An 18,541-nucleotide genomic window follows, 5' to 3' on the forward strand; every position below is an offset into this window, starting at 1 on the left:
ACTGTGCGGATAAGTTTTAACTATAGTTATATCCCACCCTTTCAAACCTATGGAACTACTCATATAAAGTTTAAATAATGCAATTCAAATTTGCAAATTATTAAAATTCATAAAACATTGAACAAAAACATACATCAATATAACCTTTTAAAAACATTATGGGGTTCATAATAAAAAAAAAAAGTCTACAAAGTGGCCTAAATGATGTCTAAATCCGATTTTGGATGTTTTGGGGAGAAACATCCAAAAATCCAGTAGAAAAAATGGATATTTTCAAACAAGAAAAATGTCCAACATTTTGGGGTTCCTTTTATTAAGGTGCGCTAACCGATTTTGTACGCTAAATGCTTAGGCCTTTCCCCTGCCTCTAAACGCATAGAGTGAAAAGAGGCACTTTTAGAGGAGGGGAAAGGGCAGGAGGTGAGCGGGAGGTGGGCCGACCTACACATAGTCGTGCAGCAAGTATAACCAAAACATTTGACAGGTTGCCTAGTCGGCACTTATACGTTTTGACTTAGACCAAGTCAAAACAGGTATAAGTGTCAAAAAAGGGACTGCTGAGCTGATCACGATTGCCGCGATGAGCTTAGCGGCCCCGGCAACCTGCCCACCCTCCACCGCAACCATTGCGGCAGAAGAGATGGCTCATCTCCCCTGCCGCGATAACGATCCCGAAGTGCAGCCAACCACGGCAATTGGGATCGCTATCGTGGCAGGAGAGATAGCCAATCTCTACTGACGTGATCCACATCCCCGATCAGATTGGACAGGCCAAGCCCTCCTGCCCTGGCGAAACCCCCTACACCCCACCCTCTCTAAGATATGGTCATGAGGGATCCCAGGCCCTCCTTCCTTTGTCGCCCTCCCCATGATTGCCCCCCCAGTTCCCCCTCGGCCCCCCTGAACCCTGCGGACCCCCCCGGTACCTTAAGAAAGTTGGACAAATGGACAGATTCCAAGCCCAGCTGGCAAGCCCGCCATCCTTAGAATGGCAGGTCTTAGGGCCTAATTGGCCCAGGCGCCTCAAGCCCTGCCCACAGGTGGGGCCTTAGGCACATGGGCCAATCGGAATTGGGGGGGGGGTGGATTCTGTAACTAGTGTTCTTTTTGACAGACACCAGTTACAGAATTCAGCTTTTAGGCGAAGGACTGGCCCCTCCTTCGCCTAAAAGGTCTCGTTCTGGGCGTTTGGGACTTAGGCTTTTTTTTGTTTGATAATGTATTGCAAGTTTAGACGTAGTGGTGGTATGGCTGTTTAAACTGCTGAACGTAGAGGTGGGCCATTCTTAAAAAAAACCTTATTGTGGATGTTTTTTTTGAAAATGGACATTTTTCCTGCTTCTACTTTCAACGTTTAGGGCCTTAGGCCAAAAGGGGACCTAGACAGTTTTTTTTAAAATTATACCCCTCCACATAAATAATAGTGCAATAATGCAAACCCTTTAACCCCCAACAAATTACATTTCTTGCTCTCCTAGAAAATGGAACAGATGAAACACAGTTTATAAAAATATAACAACATCTACCCCCCCTCTTCTACGAAACTGCGCTAGCGGTTTTTAGTGCAGAGAGCCATGCTGAATGGCCTGCACTGCTCTCGATGCTCATGGAGTTCCTATGATTTCGTAGAAGAGGGAGTTAAGCAGATGCAGAAAGAGGGGAGAACTTGAAATGCCAAACTTTGGTCATGCAACTCTCAAATCTACCTGGACAAATTTTTTGAATGCTGAATTTGTAAAAGGCACTTGAGTCCATGAGAAATCGCAGGATGTACAGTGGTTGCTGAACTACAGATAAAGAGTTTGCCCTGTAGTGCAAGCTCCTACGAACCTCAAATCTTAAAGCAGATTCTTAAAGTGTGCCAAAGACCAGAAGAGAGTTGATTTGTTTTCTTCAATGGCATGTTAACATTTTTATTTTGTGTAGAATACATTCTCTGATGGATAAAGCATTGCTGGCCCTGGAGAGTCCTGAGGCCCAGGGTAAAGCCAATATCCTTTACCACACAGAGTAGCATCTGACAGTAAATACATTGCCTAAGGGCAATTGCTATTATTATAAACTACTGTAAAATAGGTTTGCTTTAGTACAGAGATACTGAACACCAAGCTGGCTTAAGGGCTGTAAATGTGCCGAGTTTCAAGATATCCACACTGAGAGATATGCTTAACTATTTGTGTTAACAATCTGACTATTTTGCTTATTTTTGATGCCATGAAAGGACCCACAATGATCATTTCTGCTTGCTTTATTTATTTATATTTAGATTATGCCTTTTCATTAAGGGCTCCTTTTACTAAGGGGCGCTAGCGTTTTTAGTGCACGCAGGATATTACCGCGCGCTACTCCGCACGTTAAAGTCCTAGCACACCTTAGTAAAAGGGCTCCTTTTACTAAGCCGCGTTAGGGCATTAATGTACAGAATAGCCCACGCTAAATTGCCATGTGCACTAGACGCTAACACCAGCATTGAGTTGGTATTAGTTCTAGCCACGTAGCGTGGGTTTAGCATGCACTAAAATGCTGCGTGCACTAAAAACGCTAATGCAGCTTAGTAAAAGGAGCCCTAAGAGTTTAAAGTACATCGGACCAGATTCAGTAAATGGAGCCTAAATTTGGGAGCTGGAAAAAAATCAACACCCAGCGCTCTTCTATACAGCGCACTCCAAGCTGAGTACCCTTTGTAGAATAGCACATAGTGCTGATTTCCACACCCAGAGTTGGGCACCAGGTCCTAAGCATGTTGAAACCAGGTGTAATTCCCGGCGCCCCCTTGTGGGCACACATCTATAGTAATCTATAACACTATGCCCAAATTTCTGGAATGCCCCTGACCCACCTTTGGGTTGCATGCTGTGGGATTTGGGTGCGCAGTTTGTAAAATAACATGAAGCACGATGCACTCGTAAATCCAAATTGTTGCCAATTAACATCAATAATTTATTGTTGGCACCCAGTTATTGATGTTAATTAGCTCGTTAACCAATTTAGTTTTGCGCACATCTCAGGGTTGCATGCAAATTTGGGCTTGCAAATGTGACCACCTTTTATAGAATCTGGGGGAATAGTCATATGCAAAAATTCTTTCCCTGCAGAGTACTTACCGTTTAAGGGCCTTACAAAGAACTTCTCTTTATTATGACAGGGGTTGCCATACAGCTAATTTTAAGGAATTGGAAAAATTGGGATCAATTGAACTATACCTTTTGGTGGGAGTCTTTGTGTCACATCTTTAAAATGGAACGTATTATGGCTATACAAGAGGGACATTAAAAGAAGTTTCTGAGGATTTGGGAGCCATTGACAAAATTTTGCAAAGAGTGATTGCTGATTTTGCCCTTTGATCATGCACGTCCAGGGTGGGTGGGTGGGGGGAGGGGTTGGAAAATATTTTTAATTCTTTAATTTGTCATAGACTACAATTTTGGTTGAATTTAAGTGCTTTTATAGTGTAATATGATTGTATAATTTGTTGCACTTATTTATGGCTTCAAAATGAATAAAGTTAATAAAAAATAATAAAAAAGAATTTTTCCCATAGAAACACAGGAATCTTTTACTATAGAATAGCACCTTTTCTACCTCAGGACACATTTTATATCTATGGGCCCTGCTGATGATAACATGCACTAATTTTTAATAAAAGACCCCTAAAAGCAGCAATTGTATAATGTGGGCACCAGCATTTACATGTCAAATAGGCACATAAATGATTAGAATACCAGGGAGCATATACATGTGAATGGATGCACATACACATGCAAGTGCCAAAAATCCAACTATTTTATCTTTTTAAAAAGGCCCCTAAATGCAGTGGCATATAGTCTGAAAGTGGGCACACACATGGGTGAAATCTGGATGGAGTGGGCAGGGCAGAGTTAGGATGCTACAGCAAGTTAGGCATGAATATTTACAACTGCTCCTTGGCCGCTTAAGTCGCATCTTTTTCAGTAGTAGCTTAATCTAGGCATTTTTCTGTTTCCGGAGGGCTCACAATCTAATTTTGCAAGTGAGGGAGAGTTGCCCAAGATCACAACGAGCAACAGTGGATTGGTAGATGCGTGGAACAATCTCCCAGAGGAGGTGGAGACAGAGACTGTGACTGAATTCAAGAAAGCCTGGGATAGGCACGTGGGATCTCTTAGAGAGAGGAAGAGATAATGGTTACGGCGGATGGGCCGACCAGATGGGCCATTTGGCCTTTATCTGCCATCATGTCAAGCCTGGTGTGCTAACCACTAAGTTACTCCTCCACTCTGCTTGTAATCTCCCAAGATACATACTTTCCCTTATAGAATAAGAATCACATAGGCATCCTATAGGTGCCTAAATATAGGTCCACTGTTATAGAAGTACCTTAAAATGGGAGAAAACCTTTAGCAAATAGGTCATTTGCTTGTAAATGAGGCTGAAGTAACTTGCCGAAGAATACGAGTGTCAGCATGATCTAGATCCTGGTTTCTCCAGTGCTCTTAAATTACTAAATGGCTAGATGTTATCCAGATGATAAGGAGCTAGGTTAGGGAAGAAACAGATGCAGCACCAGACAGAAGATTTCAGCAGCTGGATAGATATAAGGCTGTCATTGAGCAGACCAAAATCTATTTGGATGCTGGCAGCACAGTTGCTGTCCATTACTTATATTTATCAGCACTGAATATACATATAATTTAAGCACCTGTGCCAGCACTTAACCTGAATTTCAAACATTCATCAAAGGTAAATTCTAAAGGTGGTTTTTTTCATTAGTGCTCTGTATTTTTCCGAGGACGGTGCGCATTTTGTCCTCCTTAGATTTTTGTTTTTAAATGAAGGGTTGTATCATTAACAAGACTCGTGAAATGCATGTACCATATTGATCTATATACAAAGTAGTCTTAAATATAAGGCAGTTCTAAAAATAAATATCTTTGCTAAATATTCTGTTTTTAGTGCCTTGATCTATAATAGCTTAATTGAATCAAGGTCAAGTTATTCTTGAATGAAGCATAGATACGTATATGACAGCAGATAAACACATAGGGCCAGATTCAGTAAATGACACTCAGATTTAGGCATTGAGAAAAATTCACACTATGTGTTACTCTGTAAAGGGCACTCTGGGCTGAGTACCCTTTGTAAACTAGCACTTAAGAGTGGATTTCTAAGCCCAGCATTAGGCGCAAGGACTTAAGCCTGCTGAAACCTAGGCACAAGTTGGGCATGTAACCCCAGTATTCTATAACACTGTGCCTAAATATTTGAAATGTCCTTGACCTGCCCATGTCCCTCCCATGACCACATCCCCTTTTGAGCTGCACATGAAACACTTTGGGGTCACAGCATAGGCAGATGCCAATTAAGTGCCAGTTAACTCCAATTAATGCCAGTAATTGGTTGATAGTGCCCAACTGACTAATTAGTTTATGTGTGCATCTGGGTTCCACCCCCAAATTTGAGCGACCTATATTCAACCCAGGGGATAAGGCCTGCATTTTTCAGCCATTTCCCTTCCCCCACTTCAATACCTTTCATTTTATCTTCATTTTCTAAGTACCAAATGCCGGTTTTGACAAAACTATGGTAGAGGTTACTACCAACATAGAAAGTATGACGGCAGAAGAGGGCCAGCAGCCCAACAAGTCTGCCCACTCAAGACCCCTCCCTCCCTGGATTACCCATCTTTTATGCATAACTCTGTAGCACCCCCACGTGTTTGTCCCATTGATTTTTGAAGTTGAGTACAAACTAGCCTCGACCATCTGGCGTGGAAGTTTATTCCATCGATCAATCACCCGCTCGGTGAAGAAGTACTTCCTGGTGTCACCATGAAATCTTCCCTCTTGTTGCAGTGGGACCCGTAAGAAAAAATATATCTTCCTCCACTTCAATGCGACCCATAATGTATTTGAATGTCTCTATCATGTCCCCCCTTTCTCTGCGCTCCTCAAGAGAATATGAGCACAATCTGGTCAGACCTTCTTCATATGGGATGTCCTTAAGTCCTGAGACCAGCAAGATAAATGCCCAAAATTCCTTAAATTCTAGTAGAATATTTGCCCCTCAGATGCAGTTCCATTAATTCACCACTTTATCTTTGAACAAATGTTTTCCTTTATTGTTTCTCAGTCTTTGAGCATGAAACCCAGTTTATAACTGTTGTTGTTAAACCATCTACTAATTGCTGAAAAAATACTTTCGCATTATTTATACCTGCGAGGTATGTGCAAGTAATGCATTACATGAGCTCACCCTTGTGCGGATTGTTCCCGTGTACTAAAGCCATTTTTGCTGCAGCTGTAAAATGGCCAATTTTCCACTTTTTGAATTGATGGCCATGTGCTAATGTTGAAATAGGAATTGCCTTCTTTTGCCTCACATAGATAATATCTGTCCTTTAGCTCCAATAATTTTATGTTTTCATCAAAATGGCACTAATGGTATATTGTGAGTTGCACTTATACTATAAATAATTGTTTTGTGACTTAGTCATAAAAAATAAAATTACATTTTGTCTGTAGGAACTGGAGGCAGAACGGGTGAAGCTGATGGAAGAGGTGACTTCTAACAAGAGAAAAATGCAAGAACTAGAAGACAATCTTCTTTTCCGCCTCACAAGTACTGAAGGTTCTTTAGTAGAGGATGAATCACTTATAGAAGTCCTTCGCATCACTAAATCAACAGCAGAAGAGGTACTAGTTAACAACAGGGTATTTTATAAAACAAAATTGTGGATTTATGGTACTGGTTGGTGACAAATTCTTTTTGTATTTAAGACCAGAGTAATAACTCTGTGACAATTCAGTGTTTGCTAACAATCATATGGAAGGAAAATTACTATTAAAATTACTATAAAAATCACATATTTATTTTAACATATGAGGAAGTATGTAGACCAAGGCTCACAGAATTCTTGACAAAACTACTGCATGAATGTGTCTGTGTAGTTTTTTGGAGTGGGGCAATTTGTTGGATAGAGGAGCAATTGAGAGGTAATTTTTGATGGTGTGGACATTTTATGGAGTTATGGGGTAGTTACATGAGACTGAACTTGGGAGGTATGCAGTTTTCAGAGTGGTATAGATTTTGGTAGATGCAATTTCCTGAGTGATGGGGTACTTATGGAGGTAGTTTCTGAGGTGATGGGGCAGTTACAGAGGAATAGTTTTTGGAGTTGGGGACAGTTTGCAGGGGGCAACATCTTCTAAATGATTTATGTCAATGCCAAGTGGAACTCTCTGTTTTGCCTGCAGTGTCGCTGCTTCAGGGAGGCTATAACTTCTCTCATTCATCAGCAGCTCTGCAGGCAAAATAGAGATCTTTTTTGGCATTGACACAATTTTTTTAGAAGATAAGTGTTGAAATATGTTTATTAAAATCTTTATATACCGCATGTACAGCCAAAAAGAATCAAAGCGGTTTATAATATAACTTTTTCAAATATATGAAAAGAACTCATTTTTAAATAGGAAAGAAAAAGAAAACAAAACAAAATTTCTAATACATACCGTGTTTCCCCAAAAATAAGACCTACCCCGAAAATAACCCTAGCAGGATTTTCGGGGTAGGTCTTAATATAAGCCCTACCCCAATAATAAGCCCTAGTCCCGGAATTTGCCGGCAGTCTCCCTTCCCTCCCTCCCATCCCTTGTGTAACAGAACCCTTGAGTGAGCACCACCCCTGCCACGCAGCTGAATCCCCATCCTTCCCTCCCTCCCATCCGAACCCCGCCGACTACGAGCGAGCCCTACTTACAATACCTCCCTAAGCAGCATCAGCCCAGCAGCACTCTAAACAGGCTGCTTCGGCCTTGTCCGCCCGTGAATGAACTCTGCCGCGTTAGTTATTTATGAAGAGTTTTTGGCTAATGAGTAATCAATTTGGGCCCAAGGTTCTATAAGGGCAAGAAAGTCTGAAGTCCTTCTCTCCTCTGTATTGGAATTTATAATTCAAATTGCTGGAATTATTCCATTATTCATTCATTCATTCAATTTTCTATACCATTCTCCCAGAGGAGCTCAGAACAGTTTACATCAATTTATTTAGGTACTCAAGCATTTTTCCCTGGCTGTCCCAGCAGGCTCAAAATCTATCTATTATTAGTGTTTTTGATCTTTTGTTTGACAAAGATAATCTTTGTATTGCCCTATTGTTGACAATATCTTCCTAATTCTATAACTGTTACCTAAATGTAGGTCTTCAATTTTAAAAAAAATCAAAATAAGTGAACAGACTAGATATAAAAATACCAAAAATATCCACCAGTCTCTGCATTCAATATACCAAGTAGAGCACTCTAAAACTAAATAACATTTAATAAATCATCCAGCCTCAAAGCTCCTCAATGGAGTCTCCCATACTATTATTGGCCAGCAAAAACCTGGAAAAAAGAAAGAGAAATACAAAATTCCCAAACAGAAAGAAAAAATCCTATTCCCAAAAAACAGGTCTCCCAAAACTCATAGCAGACTATCACCTGGTACCAAGAACATGCAGGGACAGATTCTCAAAACTAAAATGTGCCTTTAACGTGCTCGCTAAACCGGTTCCAGCCTGTTTAATGTTCATGTATTTAAGCAGTGGATTATTAAAATGACTTACCGTGGTCTTTTCCAAGTTTTCTAGCAGTCTCTGATACTGCCATGCAAATGTAGTATAATGAGGTCATTAATATTAAAATGAGCACTCTGAGTGATTCTTTATAATTGCTGAATGATTGTGCCACATTTGCAGCCAAAATTTTCCAACAGGTCTGAGCTGTCGTCGCCTTACTTTCTGATTAGAACCTGAGCACTGATTGGCTCAAGCACTGACAGGAAAGTAAGGCTTGACAGCTCGTCCCCTGGCATTCCCCCTGTGCCTTTGACAACTCCCCGCCTCTTCCCTCTTACCTTGTTTATGATGGCTGGATGGAGAGATGCCTACTCCCTCAGGCCAGCAGGCCTGCCTCTTCAAAATGGTGGGTTTTCTCCTCCCCTGTGCATCCTGGGATGCGCCGTGGAGGGGTCTGAGGCTCTGATTGGCCTGGACGCCTAAAGCCCCTCCCATAAGAGGAGCATGTAAATGATAGTATTTTATTTTCTATATATGTCCTTGTGTGTTCCACCCAAGCTCCACTTCTGTGCATGCCCACTGGCAAAGTATACATCATCTTTTCAAAGTATACTTTTGCACTAGTCAGTATTTTATTGAGGTTATTTATGCACGTATGTGGTCACATCCATGTGTGCATAACTAAAATTCCGTCCTTATAAAATTGTAATTAAATAAAGTTAAACAATTAGATGTAATTTTAGCTTCATTCTTTCTCTTTTTCAGTCACCGATGTGTTATTTTATCCAGAACGATTATATAGTAGTTAGAAAACATATGCAATGCCAGTATATCTCTGTAATCTGTTAAGCCATACACTGCCTAAAGCTAATAAAAATATAATAACAGTTTGGGAAAAATTGGTTTTGTTCATTCACAGACAGGGCCAATGTACCAATGTTCTGTGCTGATGGTCTGCATGGAAAATTAGCTATAATTTTATACTTGCAGAATCACTGTTCTTATAAGAAAGAAATAATGTAATTTTCAAACGTAAAAGAAACAAAATGATTCAGCAAATGGACTTCTCCTCCTTCCCAACAGCCCCTTTCTCTTTTACAAATCCAAACAATAGTAGGTTTTGTTTCTTTTTTTTTTTTTTTTTTGGCTGTATGAGTGAATTATGGGACATAATGCAGAGGAAAGAAGATGCCCTTTTGCAACACAAAATAGTAGAAACAGACTTGGGCTGCTTTGAGTCAGGGGCATAGCCAGCCCTCCAATTTTGGGGGTGCCCAGGGATGAACTGAAGGGGGCGCAATACATTCAATCCCCCCCTCTCTTTCCCTCCTATGCTAAACATACCTTTCCTTTCCAGGCGAGGAACTCGAGGCCCGCCATCCAAATAAATACAGTGCCTATGCCACTCCCCTCACACTTCTTCCTTAATGCAGAAGTTTCCAGTGTGTGTTCAGTCACCAACTTCTGCATTAAGGAAGCAGCATGAGTTGTAGAGGAAAGTCTTGGGTGCTGTTTTCATTTGGATGGTGGAGCCTTGGCATCTGCAAAGGTAAAGGGGTACTGCAGTTCTAGCAGGGACCAGAGTTCAAAGTGTGTTTGTGTGTGTGGGGGGGGTGGGGGGGGTTGGGGAGGGAGACATGCTCCCAAAGCTCCCCTCCCCCCCCATCCGCCCCATGGCTACACCACTGCTTTGAATAGACCAAGGTCTAATGTTTTTTGCCATTATATTTGGACAGATTTTCCAATCCTTTGTTTTCAAATCCCAAGTTAACGGGATAGATGTACAGTATAAAGGGGCAGAAATTCCATAAAGTTTGATTAGGCAGGTTCTGCAGGGGGGATTTCAACAGATCACTATAGGATATTTAATATTTAAAATGTAGAGAATAAACAGGAGCTTTGTTTAACCTCTCATCTGAAAGACAAAACCCTGAGGAGACTCAGAGGGGATATGATAGAGACCTACAAGATCATGAGGGGCATAGAGAGAGTAAAGAGGGATAGATTCTTCAAACTTTCAAAAAATATAAGAACAAGAGGGCATTCAGAAAAGTTGAAAGGGAACAGATTCAAAACAAATGCCAGGAAGTTCTTCTTTACCCAACGTGTGGTGGACACCTGGAATGTGCTTCCAGAGGACGTAATAGGGCAGAGTACAGTACTGGGGTTCAAGAAAGGATTGGACAATTTCCTGCTGGAGAAGGGGATAGAAGGGTATAGATAGAGGATTACTGCACAGGTCCTGGACCTGTTGGGCCGCCGCGTGAGCGGGCTGCTGGGCACGATGGACCACAGGTCTGACCCAGCGGAGGCATTGCTTATGTTCTTATGTTCCTTGATGTAGTGTCCCCTACCAAAAAGGGGAAACTGCTTCAGTATAGATACAAGACAAGAGCAAGCCACCAAATCCCCTTTGTGTAGGATATGTAATCTTGGAGCTCTTTTATTTGAATACTGGCCATGGCACACTCTACTTAGTTAATAAAATTTTAATATGAATAGAGATTTTTTTTTGTCTTTAAAATTTAAGTGAACTTCACATGATAATGATTTTGTTGAATTTTATTTTAAGGTCAGTGACAAGCTGAGCATTGCAGCAGAAACAGAAGTGAAAATAAATACAGCACGTGAAGAATATCGTCCAGTTGCTACACGTGGCAGCATCCTGTACTTCCTCATTGTAGAAATGAGTTTAGTAAACATGATGTACCAGACATCTCTACGCCAGTTCCTGGGCATTTTTGATACTTCTATGGAAAGATCAGTGAAAACTCAAATCACATCTAAACGGATTGCAAATATAATTGAATATCTGACTTTTGAAGTGTTCAAATACACAGCTCGAGGGCTTTATGAAGATCACAAGTTCCTCTTCACCTTACTTATGGCACTGAAGATAGAATTACAGGCCAAGAAAATTTCTCACAATGAATTTCAAACATTCATCAAAGGTAAATTCTAAAGGTGTTTTTTTATTAGTGCTCTGTATTTTTCTGAGGATGGTGCACATTTTGTCCTCCTTAGATTTTTGTTTTTAAATGAAGGGTTGTATCATTAACAAGACCCATGAAATGCATGTACCATATTGATCTATATACAAAGTAGTCTCAAATATAAGGCAGTTCTAAAAATAAATATCTTATTATAAATGGGGGGAACAAGATTATAATCCAGCATCTTGGATTTTGATCTATTTTCATCTCAACTATTGGAGGAGGTAAAGATTTTGGAGATCCATCTGCCCGCCTGCCATCTTTCATAAGAACATAAGAACATAAGAAGTTGCCTCCGCTGAGGCAGACCCTAGGTCCATCCTGCTCAGCGGTCCGCTCCCGCGGCGGCCCATCAGGCCCATTTCCTGAGCAATGGTCTATACCTATCTATACCCCTCAATCCCTTTTTCTTCTAGGAATCTATCCAAACCTTCTTTGAAACCATTTAATGTTTTCTTGTCTACAACAGCCTCTGGAAGCGCGTTCCATGTATCCACCACCCTCTGAGTGAAAAAGAACTTCCTAGCGTTTGTTCTAAACCTGTCCCCTTTCAATTTCTCCGAGTGCCCCCTTGTACTTGTGGCGCCCCTTAATTTGAAAAATCTGTCCCTGTCTACTTTTTCTATGCCCTTCAGGATCTTGAAGGTTTCTATCATGTCTCCTCTAAGTCTTCGCTTCTCCAGGGAGAAAAGTCCCAACTGCTTCAATCTTTCGGTATATGGAAGTTTTTCCATTCCCTTTATCAGTCTAGTTGCTCTTCTTTGTACTCCCTCAAGTACCGCCATGTCTTTCTTGAGGTACGGCGACCAGTACTGGACGCAGTACTCCAGGTGCGGCCGCACCATTGCACGATATAGCGGCATGATGACTTCTTTCGTCCTGGTTGTAATACCCTTCTTAATGATACCCAACATTCTGTTTGCTTTCCTTGAGGCCGTGGCGCATTGTGCTGATGCCTTCAGTGTTGCATCTACCATCACTCCCAGGTCTCTCTCCAGGTTGCTGACCCCTAGTGATGTTCCCCCCATTTTGTATGTGAACATCGGGTTCTTTTTCCCCACGTGCATGACCTTGCATTTCCCCACGTTGAAGCTCATCTGCCATTTTTCGGCCCACTTTTCCAGCTGTGTTAGATCCTTTTGAAGATCTTCGCAGTCTTCCCTGGTTTGAGCCCTGCTGCATAGTTTGGTGTCATCTGCAAATTTAATGACCTCACACTTGATTCCCGCCTCTAGGTCGTTTATGTAGATATTGAACAGGAGCGGTCCCAGCACCGACCCCTGCGGAACTCCGCTCGTGACCCCTTTCCAGTCTGAGTAGTGGCCCTTTACGCCAACCCTCTGCTTCCTGTTTGCCAGCCAGACCTTGATCCATCGGTGGACCTCCCCTTGTACCCCGTGGTTCCATATCTTTTTAAGCAGTCTCTCGTGTGGCACCTTGTCGAAGGCTTTTTGGAAGTCAAGGTAAATGATGTCTATAGATTCCCCTTTATCCACCTGACTGCTCACCCCCTCAAAGAAGTACAATAAGTTAGTGAGGCATGACCTACCCTTGCAGAAGCCGTGTTGACTCGGTTTTAGCTGCCCATTTTTTTCGATGTGCTCACAGATGCTGTCTTTGATCAGTGCCTCCATCATCTTTCCCGGGACTGAGGTCAGGCTTACCGGCCTGTAGTTTCCCGGGTCTTCTCTTGCGCCCTTCTTGAAGATGGGCGTGACATTTGCTATTTTCCAATCCTCCGGGATCTCACCAGTTTTTAAGGATAGGTTGCATATCTGTCGAAATGGCTCCGCTATTTCGTTTTTTAGCTCCTTGAGTACCCTTGGGTGAATGCCGTCCGGACCTGGCGATTTGTCGCTCTTTAGTCTGTCAATCTGCTTAAGTACATCCTCTTGGCTTACTTCTAAATCGACCAGCTTATCATCTTGGTCTCTTATTACGATCTCCTCGGGTTCCGGAATGTTGGTTATATTTTCCATTGTGAAGACTGACGTGAAGAACTCATTTAACCTGTCAGCTATCTCTTTCTCTTCTTTTACTACTCCCTTTCTGTCACCATCGTCCAATGGTCCCACTTCTTCTCTCGTCGGTTGCTTCCCCTTGACGTATCTGAAGAACGACTTAAAGTTTGTTGTTTCCTCTGCAAGTCTCTCTTCGTATTCTCTTTTTGCTTTTCTAACCACTCGGTGACACTCCTTCTGGTGTTGTTTGTGCACTCTTTGGTTCTCCTCTGTTTGGTCTTTTTTCCATTTCCTGAACGATGCCTTCTTGTCGCTTATCGCCTTCTTCACTGCATTTGTTATCCACACTGGATTTTTCGTTCTATTTTTTTTTTGCACCCTTTTCTGAACTTGGGGATGCATAGGTTTTGCGCTTCGTGCATAGTCTCCTTGAGTAAGGTCCAGGCTTGTTCTACGGATTCCGTCTTCCCTATGTTGCCTTTGAGTTTCTTTCCCACTATTTTCCTCATGACATCATAATTTCCTTTTTTGAAATTGAGTGCCGTCGTTGTGGTTCTTTTCCCCTTTGATGATCCAATTTCAAGCCTGCACTGGATCGTGTTGTGATCGCTGTTACCTAGCGGGGGTAATAAGACATGAGACATCATGAATTCCTAGTTGCCTTATTCTTACTTGTAGTTGACATCAGACATAAGAACATAAGAAATGCCTTCATCGGATCAGACCGAGGTCCATCCAGTCCGGTGATCCGCACATGCGGCGGCCCATTTAGGTACTCCTTTTTAGAGACCCGGATTTACCGTATCCTTCAATATGATATGCAAGAAGGTGTGCATTCAACTTGCGCTTGAATCCCAGTACAGTAGTCTTCTCCACAACCTCCTCGGGGAGAGCATTCCAAGCACCCACCATGCGCTGTGTGAAACAGAACTTCCTGACATTTGTCCTGAACCTGCTGCCACTCAGTTTCAGGCTATGACCTCTTGTCCGTGTCACTTCTGAAAATGTTAGTAATGCTGCTTCTTGGTCTATTTTATCAAATCCTTTTAATATTTTAAAAGTCTCTATCAAGTCCCCTCTCAGTCTTCTCTTCTCGAGGGTAAACAGTCCCAGTTTCCTGAGTCGATCTTTGTAGTTCAAATGCTCCATTCCTTTGACAAGTTTTGTGGCTCGCCTCTGCACTTTCTCCAGCAGAGCTATATCCTTCGTAAGGTATGGAGACCAATGTTGGACACAGTACTCCAAGTGTGGTCTGACCATTGTTCTATAAAGTGGCATTATGACATCTTCCTATCTACTCGTGATCCCCTTCTTAATTATGCCCAGTGACTAAAATATGAATTACAGTCTGCAGAGTTTGCTACTGCATTGCTAGCAGACTCCATGAGATTTCTCAGTAGAGTTTGTATAGAATGGATAATAGTAATAGTGGTGGGCTTTGTGCCAGTGCCGCTGTGGTTCTTTGTATTTCTCAGATTTTTGAAGTATTGAGGTTCCGGCTGGAACATCTCTGTTTCAGAGAGGTAGCTGAGAGTTGATGGAGAGAAAGTGAGTTCCTGGCTGGCTAAGTACTGCTGAATATTGGGGGGAGTGTGTTTAACCTTGACCTACCATATTTTTTGGTTTATATCTTTCCATCTTTATAGGTGGGGCAACACTGGATCTCAATTCTGTAGAGCCAAAGCCAAAGAAGTGGATCCTTGATCTGACGTGGCTCAATCTTGTCCAGTTGTCTAATTTACAGCCTTTTACTCAGCTTTTGGGGCTAGTTGCAAAGAATGAGAAGGCCTGGAAAGCCTGGTTTGATGAGGAAGCCCCTGAAGAGACTCCTCTGCCAGATGGGTATGACAATATATTGGACACTTTTCGTAAACTGCTACTTATTCGCAGTTGGTGTCCTGATCGTACCATTGCACAGGTAAATGTATAAACATTTATTATTGTACGATTTATGAAAATATTTGTTAAAACATAATGATTGATATTCATCCTCTTGACCATTTTGATAATTTCACAATACATGACAAATTATTGTTTGTTGTTTAGGATTCATTTGTGCTTAGTGAGCGGAATGACTTATATATATGTCAAATTAGACAGAGTTTTGGTCACAACAATGTTAAATAATTAAAGACCTCTTTTACAAAGCCACACTAGCAATTCTCCTGTGGCAAATGCAACAAAGCCTACAGGAATTGAATGAGCTTTGGTGTATTTGCCATGGGAAACATAACTGTGGCTTTGTAAATAAAAATAGGGCCCTAAGCTTGAATTCAAAGGTAGAATTCCCAATGGTCCTAAATTTTTCTCAAATTCTGGGACTTATTTAAAAAAAAAAAATAGACGTACAAAAGATGGCATAAACCGGCACTTGAACATCTTACTAGTCAAAAACGTCCAAGTGGGCATTTTCGAAACTGACTTTCTAGACGTCTTTATGGTTGTGTGTCTCCAGTGCACCTAAATCTTAAGGGTGTGTGTTGGAGGCAGGTTTTGGGTGGGATTAGGGCAGGCTTAGCACTTTAATATTGTACAGCAATAATCAAACATTTTACGAAATGTCCAAGGCACAGTTTGTGCTAATGTGTGCCATTCAAAAAGTAGGATTTATTTTCGATGGCAAAGGTAAAGGAGGGAAAGAGATTCCCACTTATCTCTTAAAGGTGTTCAACAGGTCCCGACATGGACCATGTTTCGAAATTCTGTTTCAAGGAACCCGAAATAAAGTCTTAGCGGTTCGAATGCCAAAGAACTAGTGATAGTGCAATTGGGGCAATAATCTCGTATTCTGTTGAAAAAAGAGAAAAGCTTAGATATCATATCTTCATAGTTATATAACTTTCTGCAGAAAATGAACTGTATTAAATCAATATAAAAGCAACGCAGATTGTGGGTACTTGCCACATATGTATGATTGGGAGAGAGACTTCTCTGCTTCTGCTTTCGTTTAACGACTGTAGAACACCGACTTGAGTTTAAAATAAAATATGCTAACGCATTGAGGATTTCCGTTTCTCAGTTGTAGAAGTACCCAGACTACCAAGAGGTGGAGACTTCTCCCAGGTCCCATGGATCAAAGAATAACGGTTGATTCTTAAATTATACACTTTACATCCTGAGGCTCTGAACAGCGAAGTAGAATGGCAAGCGTTTTTATAAATCCTTAAAGCTTTTGGCTAGCTCCAGCATTTGCTTTCACTGACAGTCGGATCAAGACTCAGCTGGTCTTCACGTCACCCCACACAGGCGCGATGACGTTAGCATACTTTATTTTAAACTCAAGTCGGTGTTCTACAGCTGTTATATGAAAGCAGAAGCAGAGAAGTCTCTCTCCCAATCATACCTATATGGCAAGTACCCACAATCTTTTATATTGATTTAATACAGTTCATTTTCTGCAGAAAGTTATATAACTATGAAGATATGATATCTAAGCTTTTCTCTTTTTTCAACAGAATACGAGATTATTGCCCCAATTGCACTGTCACTAGTTCTTTGGCATTCGAACCGCTAAGACTTTATTTTGGGTTCCTTGAAACAGCATTTTGAAACATGGTCCATGTCAGGACCTGTTGAACACCTATAAGAGATAAGTGGGAATCTCTTTCCCTCCTTTACCTTTGCCATCGAAAATAATTCCTGCTTTTTGAATAGCACACATTAGCACTTTCTTCAAAATTTCCATACACAGTGATGGGTCGATGGGTTCGGCTATAGGAGCTTCGGCTTTTGGCTGAATTACACATTTCTGAGTGTATGTGAATAAAAGTATAATAATTCCTTATATATAATTTACCTATATATAATTTTCCTTTTTAGGAGTTTCATACAGTATTGATACTCTATACCATTTTAGACCTCCTAGCTTTTACGAGATTTAACAAACTAGTCTCCCTACTTTAATTTATCTATTGTGACCAGAGCACAGTTTGAACATTTTGGATTAGACCCGTTTTTAAAATGAATAAGAGCCAAAAGGTTCCCAAACTGACCAGATGACCACTGGAGGGATGAAAATATGGTGACCACATACTCCCTCAGTGGTCACTGACCCCTCTTCAACCTTCGAAATATCTGCATATAACAGTGCATATCTGTCTCTATGAAAGCTGCAGTTTCTATGGCCCTATGGCCAGTCCTAGTAGAGCTGCAAGCAGGTCTCTGGAGTAGCCTGGTGGGCAGTGCAGTGAACTTCAGAGCAGACGAACCAAGCTCGTATGCCACCCTAACTAGTACACTTGTGGTAGAAAGTGTGAGCCCTCCAAAACCCACCAAAAACCCATTGTACTGCCATATAGGTGACACCTATAGGCATAAGGGCTATTGGAGTAATAGACAGGTGGGTACAGTAGGATTTGGGAGAGTTCTGGAAGCATACCATATAATAGATGAGGTTATGGTGAGATATATACTTGACACCCTTAATGTGGAGTTCACAGCAGTGCCCTCTAGGGTCCCCCACTGTTCTGCTGGCATGTCTGTGTGGTCTGTCCATTAAAAATGTTGGTCCTTCCTACGTGCAAATGGTTTGTTTTGGACATTTATAATTTGGATTTTTTTTTTTTTTTTGCGATAATGTAAAAACAAAATTGGATGTCTAGCTAGGCCATTAAAAAAAAAAAAAATGAGACATCTTGCAGGTTCAAAAATGAACATTTTCTCCACCAGATTTTTGGATGTTTATCTCAAAACGTCCAAAGTCAGACTTAGATGACCTATCAAAAATTTCCCTCTCTGTGTTTTAAAGAGTCAAAATATTTGAAATGGGAAAGTGGAAGGATTACCATATTAGGGGCCCGTTTACTAAAGTTTCGTATGTTTTTCTTCTTTCTGCATGTGAATATTTGAGCTTGTCCCCAATTTCTGCATGCAATTTAATTGCTTAATGAGCTAATCCGTACTACCAATCAAATATTGGCGCTAATTGGCAACAATTTGCCATTATTCATATAAGTTGCTACATGCTATTCTATAAAGATGTGCATATATACATTTTTTAGCATGTAACAGAAAAGGGGACGAGGCTATGGGAGGAGCATAGGCGGGTCAGTGGC

At 41.3% G+C, this 18,541-nt stretch overlaps 1 protein-coding gene across 1 annotated transcript in view; it reads left to right on the forward strand.

Moving 5' to 3' along the window:
• The window catches only part of LOC117353985 (dynein heavy chain 5, axonemal-like), a 629,516-nt gene that overhangs the window by 477,391 nt on the left and 133,584 nt on the right, over positions 1–18,541 (forward strand). The window contains exons 66-68 of the mRNA XM_033930650.1: positions 6,501–6,671; positions 11,106–11,484; positions 15,134–15,405. Coding sequence (XP_033786541.1) covers positions 6,501–6,671; positions 11,106–11,484; positions 15,134–15,405 — 822 coding nt within the window. The remainder of the gene's footprint in view (positions 1–6,500; positions 6,672–11,105; positions 11,485–15,133; positions 15,406–18,541) is intronic.

The sequence above is a fragment of the Geotrypetes seraphini genome, chromosome 2 (assembly GCF_902459505.1).
Source record: "Geotrypetes seraphini chromosome 2, aGeoSer1.1, whole genome shotgun sequence".
NCBI lineage: Eukaryota > Metazoa > Chordata > Amphibia > Gymnophiona > Dermophiidae > Geotrypetes > Geotrypetes seraphini.